At 33.9% G+C, this 18,158-nt stretch overlaps 1 protein-coding gene across 5 annotated transcripts in view; it reads right to left on the minus strand.

The window, feature by feature from the left end:
- Positions 1-18,158, minus strand: part of EXOC6 (exocyst complex component 6) — a 225,975-nt gene that overhangs the window by 141,964 nt on the left and 65,853 nt on the right. For all 5 annotated transcript variants that reach the window (XM_045810010.2, XM_045810009.2, XM_087862902.1 and 2 more), the window contains exons 6-8: positions 13,595-13,799; positions 4,365-4,517; positions 2,055-2,123 (exon numbers count right to left, since the gene is read on the minus strand). In XM_045810010.2, the coding sequence (XP_045665966.2) occupies positions 2,055-2,123; positions 4,365-4,517; positions 13,595-13,799 (427 nt within the window). The remainder of the gene's footprint in view (positions 1-2,054; positions 2,124-4,364; positions 4,518-13,594; positions 13,800-18,158) is intronic.

Genomic DNA, 18,158 nt, shown 5'->3' on the forward strand with positions numbered 1-18,158 from the left:
CAGGTTAAAGTAATAGAGAGGTAAATATAAAGACAGTATAATTTGTAACTCCATTCTTCTGATTTAGAAAACAAATGCATAAAGAAATAATTATATTATGGTTTATAACGTATAAAGATGTAATTAGTATCTCAATAATAACACAAAGGAGGAGGATTAATATGAACTAAATTGTTTTCAGGTAAGATGTTAAATGTAATCTCCAGGACCAACATATATATTATATGTGCGTACATATACATGTTAACTATCATATAGTATATTTATATATTTTTATATATTTGTATTACATATGTATATATAACTAATATATATCTATTTATGTTACTAATCTACATTATGTTAATGCATATATAAAATGGTTCATAAGAAAATATCCATTTAATGCAAAAGAAGACAGTAATGGAAGAATAGAACAAAAAAGACATGATCTATTAAAGCAAATGGTAGGCATAAATCTGTCCATATCAGTAATTACATTAAATGCAAAAGAAGGAAACACTTCAATAAAAAGGCAGAAATTGGCAGACTGGATTTTTAAAAATTCATCTATATGCTATTCTACAAGAGACACACTAAGATTCAAAAACGCAAAGAGATTGAAAATAAAAGGATGGAAAAATATACCATGTCAACAGTAACCAAAAGAGAGTTAAGAAGTAGTTATACTTTTTATCAGCCAAAATAGACTTTAAACCAAAAAATACACGAAGAATGACATTTTATAACGAAAAAAGGTTAATCCATCATGAAGATATACCAATTTATAAACATATATTCACCTAAAAACAGAGCCTCAAAAATGCATGAATCAAATTTGGCAAAACTAAAAGAACAGATAATTCAACAGTTAACAGTTGGAGACTTCAATATTACCACTTTTAATAACAGATAGACAGGCATAAGACCAACAAGGAAACAGACCTGAATAACAATATTAAATCAACTAGACCTAACAGATGTCTACAGAACATACCACCCAACAACAGCCAGATACACATTCTTCTCAAGTGCTCATGGAACATTCTCCAGGATAAACCATATGTTAGGCCATAAAACAAGCCTCCATAAATTTAAAAGGACTGAAGTCACAAATACGAACTCTGACCACAGTAAGATTAAATTTGGACTTAGTAACAGAAGAACTTTTGGGAAATTCATAAACATATGGAAATGAAACAACATACTCCTAAATACCTGTGGGTTAAAGAACAAATAATAAGAATTTAGAAAATATTTTTGGACGAATGGAAACAAAAACACAATATACCAAAACTCCTGGAATGCAGCTAAAGCAGTGGTAAGAAGGAAATTTATAGCTGTGAATGTCTAAAGAAGAAAGATCTCAATAAATAACCTCAACTTCCAACTTTGTGAAAGAGGCCAAGACACAAAAGACCACACTTACTATGATTCTATTTATTTGAAATATCCAGAATAGGCAAATCCATAGAGAAAGAAAGTAAATGAGTGGTTGCCAGTGGCTGGAGGTAGGGGAGAATGAGGAGTGATTGTTAATTGTTAAGAGGTTTCCTTCTTCAGAAATGAAATGTTCTGGAAATAGTTTTAAAAGTTGCACATCCTCATAAATATGCTAAAACCACTGAATTGTATACTTTAAAAGGGTAAATTTTTTGGTATATGAATTATATCAAAATAATGTTACTATTTTTAAAAAGAATTGTTTAACCAAAAATGAATGCAATGTAGAAGGAGCAGGCAAATATAGAAGCAACATATTTAAAAGCAATTGTGATACAGTAGTACAAATGCAAGAAGGGTGAGATGGAAGTATACTATCATAAGGTTCTTATAATATAGATGCGGTGATACATCACTTGAAAGCAGACTATGATAACTTAAAGAAAAAGTAAGTGCCTTACTCACAGGGGATATTAAAATATTTATGCATGAAGATTTACAGTTTACAGAGCTTATGGTCAGCCTTTAGCAAAGCAGGCCTAAAATGCTTAGATATCTTTTTTATTAGACAAATATTTATGTGTATATACATACACACACACACACAATATACATATATGAAAAATACTCACCAAAACAGAATAAATGTGCAAACATCGGTAAACAGGGGAAAAATCAACCAGATCCTGAACAGTTAAGACCTGAGAAATAAAACCACATTTTTTATGGCATTCATTGTTTATTATTTAATTATATTTGTGAAATAACATAATTTTTTTCTGATTACCAAAGTAATACATATTAATTACTCTAAATGTAGCCAATGCATAAGACTACAAAGAAAGAATATAAAACCCAATTCTACTTCTGGAGACAAGAACTGTAAGCAAGCTGGTATACACTTTTCCCTTATTGTTTCTTTTTTTTCCTCCCCCATCTTCATTCTATTTATTTTTCTATTATGTTCAATTGGCCAACATCATTAGTTTTTGATACAGTGTACAACAATTCATTAATTGCATATTAACACCCAGTGCTCATCACAACACATGCCCTCCTTATAAAACTACATCTTAAAAATTATCAAACTTGGGGTGCCTGGTGGCTCAGTTGGTTAAGTGTCCGACTCTTGATCTCAACTCAGGTCATGATCTGGAGGTCATGGGACTGAACCCCACAACAGGCTCCACGCTGGGCATGGAGCCTGCTTAAGATTCTTTCTCTCCCTCTCCCCTGCCCTACCCTACACCCCCACCCCCCACACTTACTCTCTCTCAAAAAAAAAAAAAAGAGAAAATAAAAAAAGTCTTTCTCTGGGCGCCTGGGTGGTGCACTTGTTAAGCGTCTGCCTTCGGCTCAGGGCGTGATCCCCGCGTTCTGGGATCGAGCCCCACATCAGGCTCCTCCGCTAGGAGCCTATTTCTTCCTCTCCCACTCCCCCTGCTTGTGTTCCCTCTCTCGCTGGCTGTCTCTGTCAAATAAATAAATAAAATCTTAAAAAAAAAAAAAGTCTCCCTCTCCCTCTGCCTCCCCCCCAAAATTTTTAAAAATAATTTTAAAAATAAAAAAATAAAAATAAAAATTATCAAGCTACTAGCTTACTGTTGGATAATATAAGTTAAAGACAGCAAGGAGATTCATGGACTTCATGTTACAACATTTATCAACTATAAAAACATTACGATATACACACAATGCTTTGCAATTGCTTTGGCATTTGTTCAACAGTTCATTCTTTACATATTTACTATTATTGTTGAGTGTTTTCGATTATAAAGTAATTAAAGGAGAGAGACTGTGTATCTCCTTGGGAGAAGAGAATATAGAGATTCTCTGAATATTGATAAAAAAAGAACAAAAAAGTAAATTTCAAAAACATTTATTTAATTTCCAGAGACTAATCAGGACACACTAATTCCATATTAAGAAGTCATTAAACTGTCTAAGGCAGTTCATTTGTCTATATCCCACACAATATCAGACATTCACTGCATGTGCACACATACATGTGTATATATATACATGCACATTCACATTTATACAAACATATACATACATATACACATGTGTGTATAACACACACACATAAATACATATAGTTTCACTCATCCTCAGGCATATAGTAGAAACATACATACTGAACTCCCAGTTGTTCTCCCATCACAGAGAAGGCCATGGGCACATATTAATATGGCTTCTTTTATCAATTAATAAGTTCATACTGTGCCCCGACTAAGTCCTTAGAAAAAGAATTTAAAATCTCACTGACAAGGCAAAACTTATAAATAATAGGCTCCTCATGATACTAACTAAATTCAAAAAAATTCAAAGGAAAAGCCAAAAAGTAGGCTCAACAGAATACCCTGTATAGAGAGTAAAAGAAGCAAATAAAATTAGGAATAAATTCAGATATAGATGAAAGAAAGTGAATACTTAAGGATAATTTCAAGTTTTCTAGAGCCAAGACTTTTTTAAGCATTAAAAAACTTTAATCTACTAGAACCATTTTGCAGTATCTCAGCACAAACTGAGAGAAAAAGTAGGCTTTCCAGTATTCGTCTAAACAGTAAGGTCAAGCCATCATGAAATTAAATGTTTGCCACAGATAATTAAAATGAGTGATCACTACTCATTTTAATCATTAAAAAATCATTACATTTACAATTTTACTGCTAATCATGGCAGAACACCTAGGTTCAACTATCCATGGCCTATAAATATAATCTAGAATATATCCTATTTATCTGTCAAATTTGCAGTCTTTCAGGTGACACATTGCCCTAATAGCTCATTACAAATTGATCTACATAAATTCAATTTGCACATGGGAAGACTGAGAATCACAAAGACATACATTACAACTCAAAAGAAAAAAATTCATGAAAAAAAGAAGGGAAGAAGAAAAAGAGAGAGGGAAAAAGGAAGGAATGAACTTCCATCACCTCCTCCTCATTCTCATCCTCTTCCTCAAATCCACGTTTCAATTCAACTTCATTCCTTTCTTCTGGAATCCTATCATTTATGTACACATTCTTCACAAACTTTACATTATTTTGCTTCTGCAGAACAACATTGAAGGTTTTCTGCTGTTGTGCCTATTTTAGAAAAAGAAAAATTCACATTATTATAACACTTATGGTCAAATGGGTTCAAGAATTTCATATTTTCCTATCTTTTTAATGGCTTTGGGTGTAGGATCTGATGTCTTATTTTTTTATTCATTATTTATGCTCTCATTCTTCTTTCTGAACAGTTGTGCCAGGAGTTATCAATATTATTTGAAAAGACTAAGAATCAACTTGGTTTTTCAATCCTCCCTAATGTATTTTGTTTTCTATTACACTGACTTCTACTCTTGTTTCCTTCCATTTTCTTTTTTCAAATTTTATTTTACTGTGGTAAATATATTTAACATGAGATCTAGTCCCATGTTTTAAAGTGTATATGCGTTATTACATAATTAACATATACTAATGTTATATTAATATATTAATAATATAATACATACTTGCTGGCTATAGGTACCGTGTTGCACAGCAGACCTCTAGAGTTTATTCATCTTAACTGAAACTTTATGCCTGTTGATTAGTAACTCATTCTTCCTCCCCCCAGTTCCTGGCAACCACTATTACACTCTCTGATTCTATGAATTTTTCTACTTTAGATACCTCATAATTTCCTTTTTAGGTACTGAATAGTATACCATACACCACTGTACATATCTACTGCATTTTCTTAATCCATTCATCTGTCAATGGACATTTTGTACTGTTTCCACATCTTGGATATTGTGAACAATGATGCACGAGCTTCCTGCATCATACTGTAGTTCTATTTTTAACTTTTTGAGAAACGTCTTCAAAATAGAGCTACGCTATTTTGCATTCCCTCAACAGTATGCAAGGTTCCAATTTCTCCACACACTTGCCAAAGTTGTCCTTTATTTGTTTGATAACAGCAATCAAGAGAGGTGGAAGGTGTATATCCCATTGTGATTTTGATTTGCATTTCTCTAATGGTTAGTGATGTTGAGCATTTTTTCATATACCTGCTGGCAATTTGTGTATTTTCTTTGGAGAAATGTCTATTCAAGTCCCTAGCCGATTTTTAAGTAAGGTGATTAAGGTTTTTTTGCTTTTGAGTTGTATGTGTTCCTTAAATACTGTGGAAATCAATCCCTAATCAGACATATAGTTTGCAACTATTTTCTCCCATTCTGGGGATTATCTTTTCACACTGTTGATTGCTTCCTTTGATATGCAGAAGCTTTTTAGTTTGGTATAAACCCACTTATTTAGTTTCTGTTGCCTGTGCTGTTTGTGTCATATCCTTCTATTTTCTTTGAGTTTAATTTGCTATTCTTTTTCTAACTCCTTCAGATGGATACTATATCATTGATTTCAGCCATTCTTTTCTAATTCATAAATTTAAGGCTATAAATTTCCCTTAAATATGACTTTTGTTGCATGTAGCAGAAGTTTTGCTATGTCATACTTTCATTACAATTCAAAATATTTTCTTGTCTCAGTTGAGTTTCTTCTTTGACCTATGGGTTATTTAGAATTTTATTTCTTAATTTCCAAACATACAGGGATTTTCTACTTATTTATTACTGATTTCTGGAATAATTCCGATATGGTCACAGAACATACTCTGAATCATTTCAATCCTTTGAAATTTACTGACATTTGCTCCATGGACCAAAATGTTTTGGTAAATGTTCTTTAAAAAATGTATATTCTGAAATCATGGAATACAGTGTTACATGTGTGATTAGGTCAGGGTTGTTAATCATATTATTTAAAAGGACTACATTTTTATTAATTTTGTCAACCGTTTCGAGCAGTTACTGAGAGAAGTGTATTAAAATCTCCCATTATGATCAAGTTGTCTATTTCTTTTAATTCTGACAATTTTTGCTTTATATATTTGGAGACTATGTTTTTATGGAAACAAATTTAGAATTACTTATTTTCCTGATGAACTGAATCTTTTATCACTATGAAATGTTCCACTTTCTTCTACTACTAATTTTGTCTTAAAGTTGGCTTTGATATTAGTATACATATATCAACTTTCTTTTCATTGATGTTTGCATGATGTATCTTTTCCATCCTTTTGCTTTCAACCTCTCTATATGTTTATATGAAAGGTATGTCTCCTGTAAGCAGAATAGAGATTTTCAAACTCGTATCAATTCCCCTCCAAACTTACATATGGTTGTTGTTTTGCACTGTTAATTCTATAAATATGTAACCCCATAAGATGTTTTTGTTTTATAAAGCCAACACAATATATGCAATTTTACACAAAATAGTTGCCCTTTCTGTTTATGCACTACATCTCTGGGTTTCTAACTGGGATAATTTTCTTTCTGTCTGAAAATATTTCCTTTATGTAGGTCTACTAGAAATAAATCCTCTAGGTTTTTATCTGAAAGATATCTTCATTTCACCTTCATTTTTTTTTCTTTTTTTTTCTTTTTTTAAGTAAACTCTACCCACAACATGGGGCTCAAACTCATGACTCTAAGATCAATAGTCACATGTTTTACCAACTGTGCCAGCCAGGCACTCCCATTTCACCTCCATTTCTAAAAGATATTTTTGGTGGGTAAACAATTCTAGGTTGACAGATAAGGTTTATCAGCACTTCAGATATCAGCTCACTGTCTTTTGGCTTCCATTAATTCTGTTGAGAAATCAGCTAAAGATTTTACAGCTCTTTGGAAGGCAATAAATTTTTCACTCTGGCTGCTTTTAAGATTTTTTTTCTTTCATCTTTCTAACATTTTACTATTATATGCCTAAGTATGGGATTTTTGTATTTCTCCTGCTTAGAATTCATAGCATTTTTTGAATCCAAGGCTTCAAGGTCTGCTATATTATTTATGTCCATCTCTCTTTCTTCTCCTTTCAGGACTATGATCATACATATTTTAAACCTTCCCATCTTATACGTCTTTAAACTCTTTACTTTCCATTCTTTTGTCTCTCTGAGCCTCAATTTGGATATTTTCCTCTGACCTAACTTCTGGTTCATTAATTCTCTCTTCAGCTGTGTCTAATCTGTTCTGCCAAGTACACACTGAGTTCTTAATTTGCAAGGTATTTTCAGCTCTAGAATTCAGATGGTTTGCTTTATGGTTTCCAATGATCTGCCAAAATTCTCAATCTTGTCTTATAATTCCTGGACTATGCTAATTTTAAAGTCCATATCTAATAGTTCCATTGCTTAGACTTTGTTTCCCATCCTAGAGTTAGCTTTAAATCAATTACCAAAGAGTATACTCCTCTTCATTTCTGTGAGTCAAGTCAAATAACGATCCAATTATTTTAATGACCTTTGGTTTGGAATATTGTCAGTTTTAAAAAAGAAAGTACCACTAATTCTTTTTTAAGTGAAAAGCCAGCTACATAAAATTAAAAATACCAGAAAAATTAAAAAGATATGATACATTAATGAATGTACATAAAATATCCTGCCTTAACGTCAATTGATTATCAGTAGTGAAAAAAATGTTTAATTTTCTGAAGCCCTGAAGTTACATGGGACCATTTACTTCCTGAGTTGGCATATATGTGTGTTGGTGGGAGGGACTGGTTCACTCTTTGGCCAAAATCCCAACTCTATGAAATGTCTACTAACCTCACAGAAGGAACTATAGTATCAAGCTGTCCAAACTAACTTTGTCATTGGTTTTCTGTTTTCAGAGTATAAATCATGTTTTAAAAGCACTGCTTCCAAACTGTGTTATGTACAAAACTAACATTTCACACAGTATCTACAAATATTTCTTGAAAAAAGATTCTATGCTCCATGAACAAGTGAAACCATATAATGGTCTTTCTCTGCTTGATTTATTTCACTTAGCATAATCTCCTCCAGTCCCGTCCATGTTGCTGCAAATGTTGGGTAATCGTTCTTTCTGATGGCTGAGTAATATTCCATTGTATATATGGACCACATCTTCTTTATCCATTATGGAACATAAGAAATAGCAGGGAGATCAGTAGGAGAAGGAAGGGAAGAATGAAGGGGAGGGTAAACAGAAGGGGGAATGAACCACGAGAGACTATGGACTCTGGGAAACAAACTGAGGGCTTCAGAGGGGAGGGGGGTGGGGGATTGGGATAGGCCGGTGATGGGTATTAAGGAGGGCACATATTGCATGGAGCACTGGGTGTTATACGCAAACAATGAATCATGGAACACTACATCAAAAACTAAGGATGTACTGTATGGTGACTAACATAATAAAACATTTTTTAAAAAAAGATTCTATGCTCAAATTAGTTAAATAAACATTATATATTTATCCCTTTTCTAGATTTACAATTCATAACGAAAGAAATTATACTTAAGGGGCGCCTGGGTGGCACAGCGGTTAATCGTCTGCCTTCGGCTCAGGGCGTGATCCCGGCGTTACGGGATCGAGTCCCACATCAGGCTCTTCCGCTATGAGCCTGCTTCTTCCTCTCCCACTCCCCCTGCTTGTGTTCCCTCTCTCACTGGCTGTCTCTCTCTGTCGAATAAGTAAATAAAATCTTTAAAAAAATTAAAAAAATAAAAATAAAAAAGAAATTATACTTAACTTTATCCAAAACTTATTTTACCATTTAGTCTCCTGTTTTCCCCTAAAGGATATTATTAAAATGTGTGCCAGAAAATATAATACGGAAAATGTGAACTGAGACTAGGAATTTTAGGTATTTAATTGTTAATTAAACACCAGACTACTCATAGTAGATTCATCTCTCACAAGAAAGAGGAAAAAAATAAACACTACAAGTACAAGCCTGTTTTTTCTTCTAAAAAATTCTCCCTAGAGAAGCTGAGACTCAGCTCTAAGATGCTTCAAAAAACTTTTGTGCCACTCATTTTAGGCACGGTACTAGATCCCAGAAAGGTAAAAATAAATAGGATATAATCCCTCACTTAAAAAACTCACTGTCTAGGGGGGCCTAAGTGGCTCAATCAGTTAAGCATCTGTCCTCAGCTCAGGTCATGATCTCGGGGTCCTGGGATAGAGCCCAGCATCGGGCTCCCTGCTCAGCGAGAAGTCTGCTTTTCCTTCTCCCTCTGCCCCTCTCCCCTGCTCATGTGCTCTCTCTCTTTCTCGCAAATAAATAATCTTTTTTTTTAAAGATTTTATTTATTTATTTGACAGAGACAGCCAGCGAGAGAGGGAATACAAGCGGGGGGAGTGGGAGAGGAAGAAGCAGGCTCCTAGCGGAGAAGCCTGATGTGAGGCTTGATCCCAGAACGCTGGGATCACACCCTGAGCCGAAGGCAGACGCTAAACGACTGCACCACCCAGGCGCCCCCAAATAAATAATCTTTAAAAAAAACCAAAACCCTCACTCTCTAGTTAAGGATACAAAGTAAATAATTAAAATATAGTGTGAAAAATATAAGGGATATATACACCAAGGAGCAAGTGACCATATTTTGTTGGCAGGAACGAGACATAGGAAGGCAGATTTCACAGACAAAGTTATGCCTAAGCCAAGTTTAGGGAAAAAAGCAGGAATTCTTCAGACATGAAATTTGGGAAAATGGAAAGCATTGCAGGAAGAGGAAACAAATTGTGTATTCAAAAATTTGTAAGAGATCCAATACTGTTATATCACAGGAAGAAGGAGTATCAGGAGATGAGGCTTTTGTTTCATACTGAAGAATTTAGATTTAGGTAAAGGGTCACTAGGAATCACTGAAGAGAAAGTGGTCATGCATTTTAGAATAATAAACAAATGGACAAAAGACTAGAGATAGGGAGAATAATTAATTTGATATAACAACAGTCCAGGTAGGTAGAGAGGAGGATACAGAATCTACAGATATTGAGAAGCAGAATTGATAGTTCCCAAGTAGAATTTAGAAACAAATTACATAAAGAATATAAATACTCCTGAGAAGTCTAAAGTACTCCCCAGTTTCTGGCTTGTGAGAGTAGGACATATTACTATGTGACATAAAAAATATAGGAAAAATAGATTTTGTAAGAAGATAGTGAGTTTACTTTTAGAAATGCTAGGCTTGATGTGCCTACAGGACATTCAAGAGAATATATAACAAGTAAATCCACAAATGGGACATGAGATAATGGAATTAAGACATGATCAGGAAAGGTTTCTGTGATGAAAGGTCTGTTTAAATTGCAGAGGTAGGGAGCTTGATTCTTTTTACAAGAAAATAATGGTAGTAAACTAGGAAGTCTATTCCCTTTCAGTAGGAAATTCTCATAAACCTCAAATCCCAGGGCCCATGACTTGGTGGACTGCCTAGGCAGAAAGTCCAAAACTGGTCTATGAAAAACAAGTCAGAGAAGATAAGTTTAACAATGAAACTTAGATTGTATAATAGAACATGAACTTTAAACTATCGTTTACATCCTTGGCTGAAAAAATCTTACCAAGTGATTGTGTTTTTTATCCTCATGGCATACATAGAACTCCTTGCCTAGACTTAGGAGAAAAAGAACTGAAAACACGGTGATACTAAAGACAAGAATATACTGTTGCAGAACTCTCCAGTGCAGAAAAACACTGACTAATCAGAGGCAATCAGTCAGAAAGACTTAGTATCCTGAGTAGATACGGGAGGTGCTACAAGAAGAATCAGAGGCTCCCCTGATTCTCATTTTATTATAAAATGCATCAGTCCTATTAGCATCCTGAAGTGTCAACAATGGAGGAGAAAGATGATCACTTCAGAGAAAAGCTATGAAATCCCACACTTCATTCTACCTTAACAGTGAGGTAATATCCACTCTTTCGATTTTACTTTCCTAGGGCTTTCCTAACCTACGTAGTTCTCTGGGATAATCAGTCTCTAGGCTCAGAATCTCTGGATTTTTCTGAATTCTCTAGTTTCCAATCTTATTCTCTTACACTTAACTTGGTCTTTATCTTTTCCAGCTTACTAATCTGAAATTCCAACTCCAACCTGCTGACCAGCACTGCTACCATTTCTTTTCCTGTGTTCCTGCCCATAACTAACCATATCTCCATCGTTCTAATGGTAGGGAAAATGGCCTCAGGCATAGCTTCCAAAGAAAAGACAGGAAATAAATTTGGCTCACATCCTCTTTTGTAACTTGTTTATTTACAGCAAATAAACATATTGTTTTATCAAACAAGTATTTAATCTGAACAAAAAATAATTTGAAGATCATATCTGCTATAGTCCACCTATTGATAAGCAAGTTAACAGGAAATTCTTTAAAAAGAAGCAAATTTAAATAATATTATAGTACAGGTCCTACATTAATATATATGGTTTTCATTTATTATTAAAGTGATCCTGATAAAGAATTTTCAAAATCTATACAACTTCAAGGTAAACAATTTACTAAACAAACTTATTAAATCTATTAAACAAATTAACATAAAATACGGTGCAAAGCTGAAACAATTAATAGAAACATATTGTAGATTATCTGATTTATAGATAATTCTTTGAAAAGTTAAAGTAGGGAGGAAGTTTGTGTACTGAATTTTAATTTCCTCTGTTGTGACAACAGTCTGATACAGATACACTTCTTTAATCAGAAAATAAAATAAAATAGGGGCGCTTGGGTAGCGCAGTCATTAAGCGTCTGCCTTTGGCTCAGGGCGTGATCCCGGCGTTCCGGGATCGAGTCCCACATCAGGCTCCTCTGCTGGGAGCCTGCTTCTTCCTCTCCCACTCCCCTGCTGTGTTCCCTCTCTCGCTGGCTGTCTCTCTGTCACATAAATAAATAAAATCTTTAAAAATAAATAAATAAAATAAAATAAAATAAAATAAAATAAAAGCTTCTTGGGAAACCCTGGCCAGAGGAGAAGGAAGAGAAGGTCGGGCCTGCAGTACCATCTGTGGTTTCCGCTCAGGTCCCACCCAGCCCATATCCCTCTGCCCTGCCCTGCCATACCTGAAGCTTCTCTAAAGTAGTTTCTAATATTTGAGGAAAAAATATTAGGGGTTAGAAAGCATGTTGAGCACTGTTTTATTTCTATGACACTGTGATTATTGGGAGTTTTAGCTAACTCAGAAATTTTAAGTTATAATCATTTTAAAACTTTTTATTACTAAAAATTTCAAATACAAGTAGATTAATATAACAAGCTCGTAAGTACTCATCACTTACCTTCAACAATTAATATTTATACATTCTTGTTTCATCTATATACTTTTACTCACTCATTTCACACACACACCCCCCAATTTTTTACAACTTTGAGGTCAGATTTATATACATTGAAATGTACAGATCTTAACCGTACAATTTTGACAAGTGGGAGACAGAACATTTCTGTCTCCTCAGAAAATCCCTTTGTGTCCCTTCCCAGGTAATTGCCCCACCCAGAGGTAACCACTGCTATGATTTTTTTCACTTTAATTAGTTTCGCCTGCTTTAGAACTGCAACATAAATGGAGTGACACAATCTGTGCTCTTTTGTGTTCAGCTTCTGTAGCTCAGCATAATGCCTGGAAGGTTAATATTTGTTGTTGTACCTATGGGTAATTTCATTCCTTTTTATTGTTAAGTAATATTCCATTTTGTTTTTATATAGCACAATTTTTGTATTCATTCCCCTTTTGATGCCCATCTGGGTTGTTTCCAGTTTTAGGCTAACTGTGAACAAAGCTGATATGAACATCACAAGGACCTGTTTTCTTCATTTCTCACTGGAATTATCTAGGAGAAGAAATGCTGATTCAAAAGGTAGGTACATTAACCTTACAACTGCCAAATCTTGTCCACTGTTTTGTCTTTTTATTATTGAGCTGTAGGAATTGTTGCTTCAAAGATAATACTTTTAAAGAGAGCAATTTAGAATCTTAGAGTAAAAGGAATCCCATCTGCCTCTGTGGCTATCATGGTTCAGCTGATTTTATACCAAATTTGGCTGCTGGCATAAGTTAATATAATACCACATACATGGGAAGATTCCCAACAGACAGACAGGCTGATGAGTCAAGTTAGATTGACCTTACTTAAATACGGGATAGCTACAAACCAAAAGGAAATGCTGATTAAGTCTATTCTAAACAAAATTCAGGAAAGATATGAAAAGGATAAAACTAAACAAAAATAAGTATTTTATGTAACTAAAAACAAGTAAACTCTGGAAATATTCTCTTAGACTACTGAATAACATTAAATTAAAATTTTCCTTTTTAATCTCACCTGTTTCATTGCTGTTTCACCTATTTTGTCAGAATGTTTTCGAATGCTTTCCAAAAAGTCTTTGAGATCAGACATGGAGATTTCTTTAATATCCTCACGGAGTTTAGGAAGATTTTCTATCATTAGCTGACAAAACCGGTATTGACTCACTCGGGGAAAATACACATTCTCTAACTGTTCCATAGTTTTTAGAGCAGAATAATACCTGTGAAAAGTTAAGAAGAAAACTCTATAAAAAGTTATTACATTAATATTCAAGTTAAAATAATTAATCAGTCCAACACTCCAATCAAAAAGGACATAGTTAGGGGTGCCTGGGTGGCACAGCGGTTAAGCGTCTGCCTTCGGCTCAGGGCGTGATCCCGGCGTTATGGGATAGAGCCCCACATCACGCTCTTCCGCTATGAGCCTGCTTCTTCCTCTCCCACTCCCCCTGCTTGTGTTCCCTCTCTCGCTGGCTGTTTCTATCTCTGTCAAATAAATAAATAAATAAATAAAATCTAAAAAAAAAAAAAAAAAAGGACATAGTTAAAATAAGTAAAATTACCATTTATTTCTATTTATTAAGCATCAACTATAAACCACATGAACAAGTTTGCAGGCTGAAAATTCATGACTTATACTAATATACAGTTTCCTTATTTCACTTCACCTAAATCTGTAACATATATAACACCTAAACCTGTCATCACAATAACTTTTTTTAAGATTTTATTTATTCATTAGAGCAAGAGCACAAGTGGGGGTGAGGAACAGAAGGAGAGGGAGAAACAGACTCCCCAGTTAGCAGGCAGCCCAATGTGGGGCTCAATCCTAGGACCCCGGGATCATGACCCAAGCCAAAGGCAGACGTTTAGCCAACTGAGCCACCCAGGCGCTCCAGTCATCACAGTATCTTAAATGTATATATATAATAGTTCCAAAATTTTTAATTATAATATTTATTTGATATGTGCTTTCATAATATCTCTCCCATCCACATACCATCACCTCAGAAAAGTAAACATTTAATACAAATTAAAGTAAAATGTATTTTAAAGACACTTTTTTGAAAATTTTACACTATTTAAAGTACTTAGAAATAATATTAAGTATCAAAAAACCAAGTGAAAAATCATAGTGATTTATTTTCAACTCAACAAATACATACTGAATGACATGGTGGGTTGCAGTAATTAATAAAATATTGCCTATGCCCTAGAGAAATTGACATGTACTTTCATATACATACTTTGATTTTCTCTAGACTTCCACAAGGTAGATGTGTCTGGCAGATATTATATTAATACTCAACAGATGAGAAACTGACATAAAAAGTATACAATTTGGCCAAGATACTATAATTAATTGGTAGAAAAACTGTAACTGTCAGTTTCCTACAATAAAATTCACCACCAAAATCCACTGAAAGGAGGTAATTTTTAATTTTTAATTTTTATTTTTGTTTTTAAAGATTTTATTTATTTGACAGAGAGAGACAGCGAGAGAGGGAACATAAGCAGAGGGAGTGGGAGAGGGAGAAGCAGGCTTCCTGCTAAGCAGGGAGCCCGATGCAGGGCTCGATCCCAGGACCCTGGGATCATGACCTGAACTGAAGGCAGACGCTTAATGACTGAGCCACCCAGGCGCCCATGAGGAATTTTTTAAATTAATCAAATGATATTCTATACTTTCCCATTATTTTGGATATTAAAAATGAGAAAAGGCATGATCTAGAGAACAAAAAAAGTAATACACAGGTAAAATGAAAGACTGTAAATTCAAAAGCTATTTAAAGTTATTTACCGATTCTCTAGCCTATATTCCCAAAGAGAGAGTATATTTTGCAAACTGTCACAAAATCTAGCACTATTTTAAAAATTAGATGCCTAAATTTTATCTTGGTTATTTAAAATCATTAGAACTGTCATAAACAAATAAAATATACGTTTGGTCAGAAATGAACATATTTAGGTGATAATATGGGTGGGAGAGATGTCATTACAATTATTTTGATAATACCTAAGACATTATAGACTTAAATAAAGTAAAATAATGAATAATATCTTTTCTGAGTAAAATAACATTTTATATACAATAGGTCAGTCAATAGTCAAAGTGTACTTTTTGGTCCTGCCCTATTTCTTGTTTTGCTGTGAATTAGATATATTCTGAAAGTATTATTTCCACAACGGGTAGGCTTTCTTGAAAATTCATGGTAATGCCTATAAGGTATTTAAAGTCCTAAGTGACAAAAGCTAAATGAAAGTATTACCAGGAGTTTCTGCAACATCCAAAGACACAATCAAATGACTTCATAATACAATTGTGCCTTCCTTCATGCTTTTATACCTCTCACCTCCCATCCTAGGCTTCCCAGTGTCACTGAACCATGAAGCTTTCCTAGCACCCACACACGAAATCCAGAAATGTGAGCAGCTAATGCCAGTGGGCTGAATCTTCAACTAATGAGAAAAGGAGGCCAGAAGATAAATTCCCCTTTCCTCTTCCTGGATGAAACGTCCTGAATTTACAATAACACACAGAACTCTAAAAGTTCTTTGAAACTGATCAACATTAAGCACCACTGGCTAACTCAATAACTCAACATCATATTGCTCTCCCAAGTTTGCCAACTCATTTCCCTTTTACTCAACTCTGCTTCTCAGTTTCCGTAGGATTATACTCCAAAAAAAGTAGTAAAATATAAGGTTATACCTCAGGCTTTGCTTTCTGGGGAACCCAAGCTAAGACACACAGCAAGACTATATATTCTTAGGCAGAGAAAAGAAACCAGAGACCAGACCCTGAATCCTTCTAAAATTTGGCCACAAATCTCCTAAGCTTTATATTCCTAAACCCAAGCAAAATTTCCACAATAGATTACCATTCTCTTTTGGTATATATGATGCTATTTTTTAAAAAATTGTAACAGTAATCCATAACCACTGGAAAAATACAAAACTATAAAGGAAAAAATAAAAAGCACCATCTGATACTACCATATAATAATTACCTCAGTTTGGCCCCAGTTACATTCAGTTGTATATCTACAACATTTCCAGGTCTGTATGCTGGTATCTTATTTAAAAACATATCATGGAAACTATCTTTAAAATTATTCTAGAACAAATTAATACCCTACTTGTAAGTCAACTGTAAAAATGTAATGATGTCCTCATAATTGGAATTTTTTTAAGTCTGATTTTTTATTTTTTATAAATAATACTAAAGTAAATTTCCCCCTATATCAAAACCTCTACCAAGATGTCTGCTTTTATAAATATGAGACATTACAAAAAAAATTATGTGTCATCCCTAAATGGAAAACATGTGACTACTCTCATGGTAGTCTGGCCCACAGGGTACAAATTATGTCACTGTTCTTACTTCATTTGCGTTCTCTCGAGCATTTCCAATTCACCAAAGTTTGAACTATCATAGAAGTGGTTACTTCAGTCTCTACTATTCTAAATACAGTGTCCTGCATATAAGAAAAAATTACAAGATACATAAATAAGCAGGAAAAATGTGATCCAAAAGTAAAAGAAAAAGTCAATGGAAGCATACATACAGGTGGCCTAGATCTTGGAATTAACAGATGAAAACTTTATTGTAAATGTTATAGACTCTAGGAAGAAAGAGAAGTTAATATGCATGGAAAGATGGGAAATTTTAGTAGAAAAACAAATTACAACAAGGAATCAAATGAAAAAGTTGAAAATAGAACAAAATATCAGAATAAAGAATTCATTCAATGGGCTTAAGAGCAGACTAGAGATACAGAAGAAAAAATGATCCAACAACTGACAGCCATTTTGCAAACTGAAACACACACACAAATACACAAAGAATAAAGATAGGAGGAATAGTGTCAATAGAAATAGAAATCAATAGATCAATAGAAATAGACTCAGGAAAGTTTAAGACAGGTCCAAAAAAATTATTCAACATGAAACAAAAAAAAGAAAAGAGAAAAGGAGGAGTTCTTAGAAATTATGGACAACATTAAATAATCTAACATACATGTAACTGGAGTTTTCAAAAGAAAGGAGAGAGAGAAAATAAAGGAGAGAGAGAAATTATGGACATTAAGTAATCTAACATACATGTAACTGGAGTTCCCAAAAGAAAGGAGAGAGAGAAAATAAAATGCTCATATTTCTGGATTGCGTGTGTAGGTGGCTAAAGAGAAATATTTGAAAAGATAAGAACCCTGAAATTTTCAAAACTGATGAAAGTTATCAACCCCCAGTTTCAAAATAAGCTAAACAAACCCCCAAGCAATATAACTACAAAAAAACCACAGCTAACCACGTCATAGTCAAACTTATAAAAACAAAATATATGGAGGCCAGAGGAAAAAAGACCAGAGGAAAAATTACAAATCTTGTAACACCAATGAGAAGCAAAAAATGGAGAGCAAAAAATGAAAAAAACATAGTATTTAAATTGTTGGGGGGAGGGGACCCTCTAAAAACCCAGAATTCCCTGATAAAAACTACTGTTCAAAATAGAAGTAAAATAAACACATTTCCAGAGAGAAAAAGCAAGAAAATTTTCTTTAGCAGACAGATGTACTATA

This window comes from Ursus americanus, chromosome 6 (assembly GCF_024610735.1).
Source record: "Ursus americanus isolate L20-20 chromosome 6, mUrsAme1.1.p, whole genome shotgun sequence".
Lineage (NCBI taxonomy): Eukaryota > Metazoa > Chordata > Mammalia > Carnivora > Ursidae > Ursus > Ursus americanus.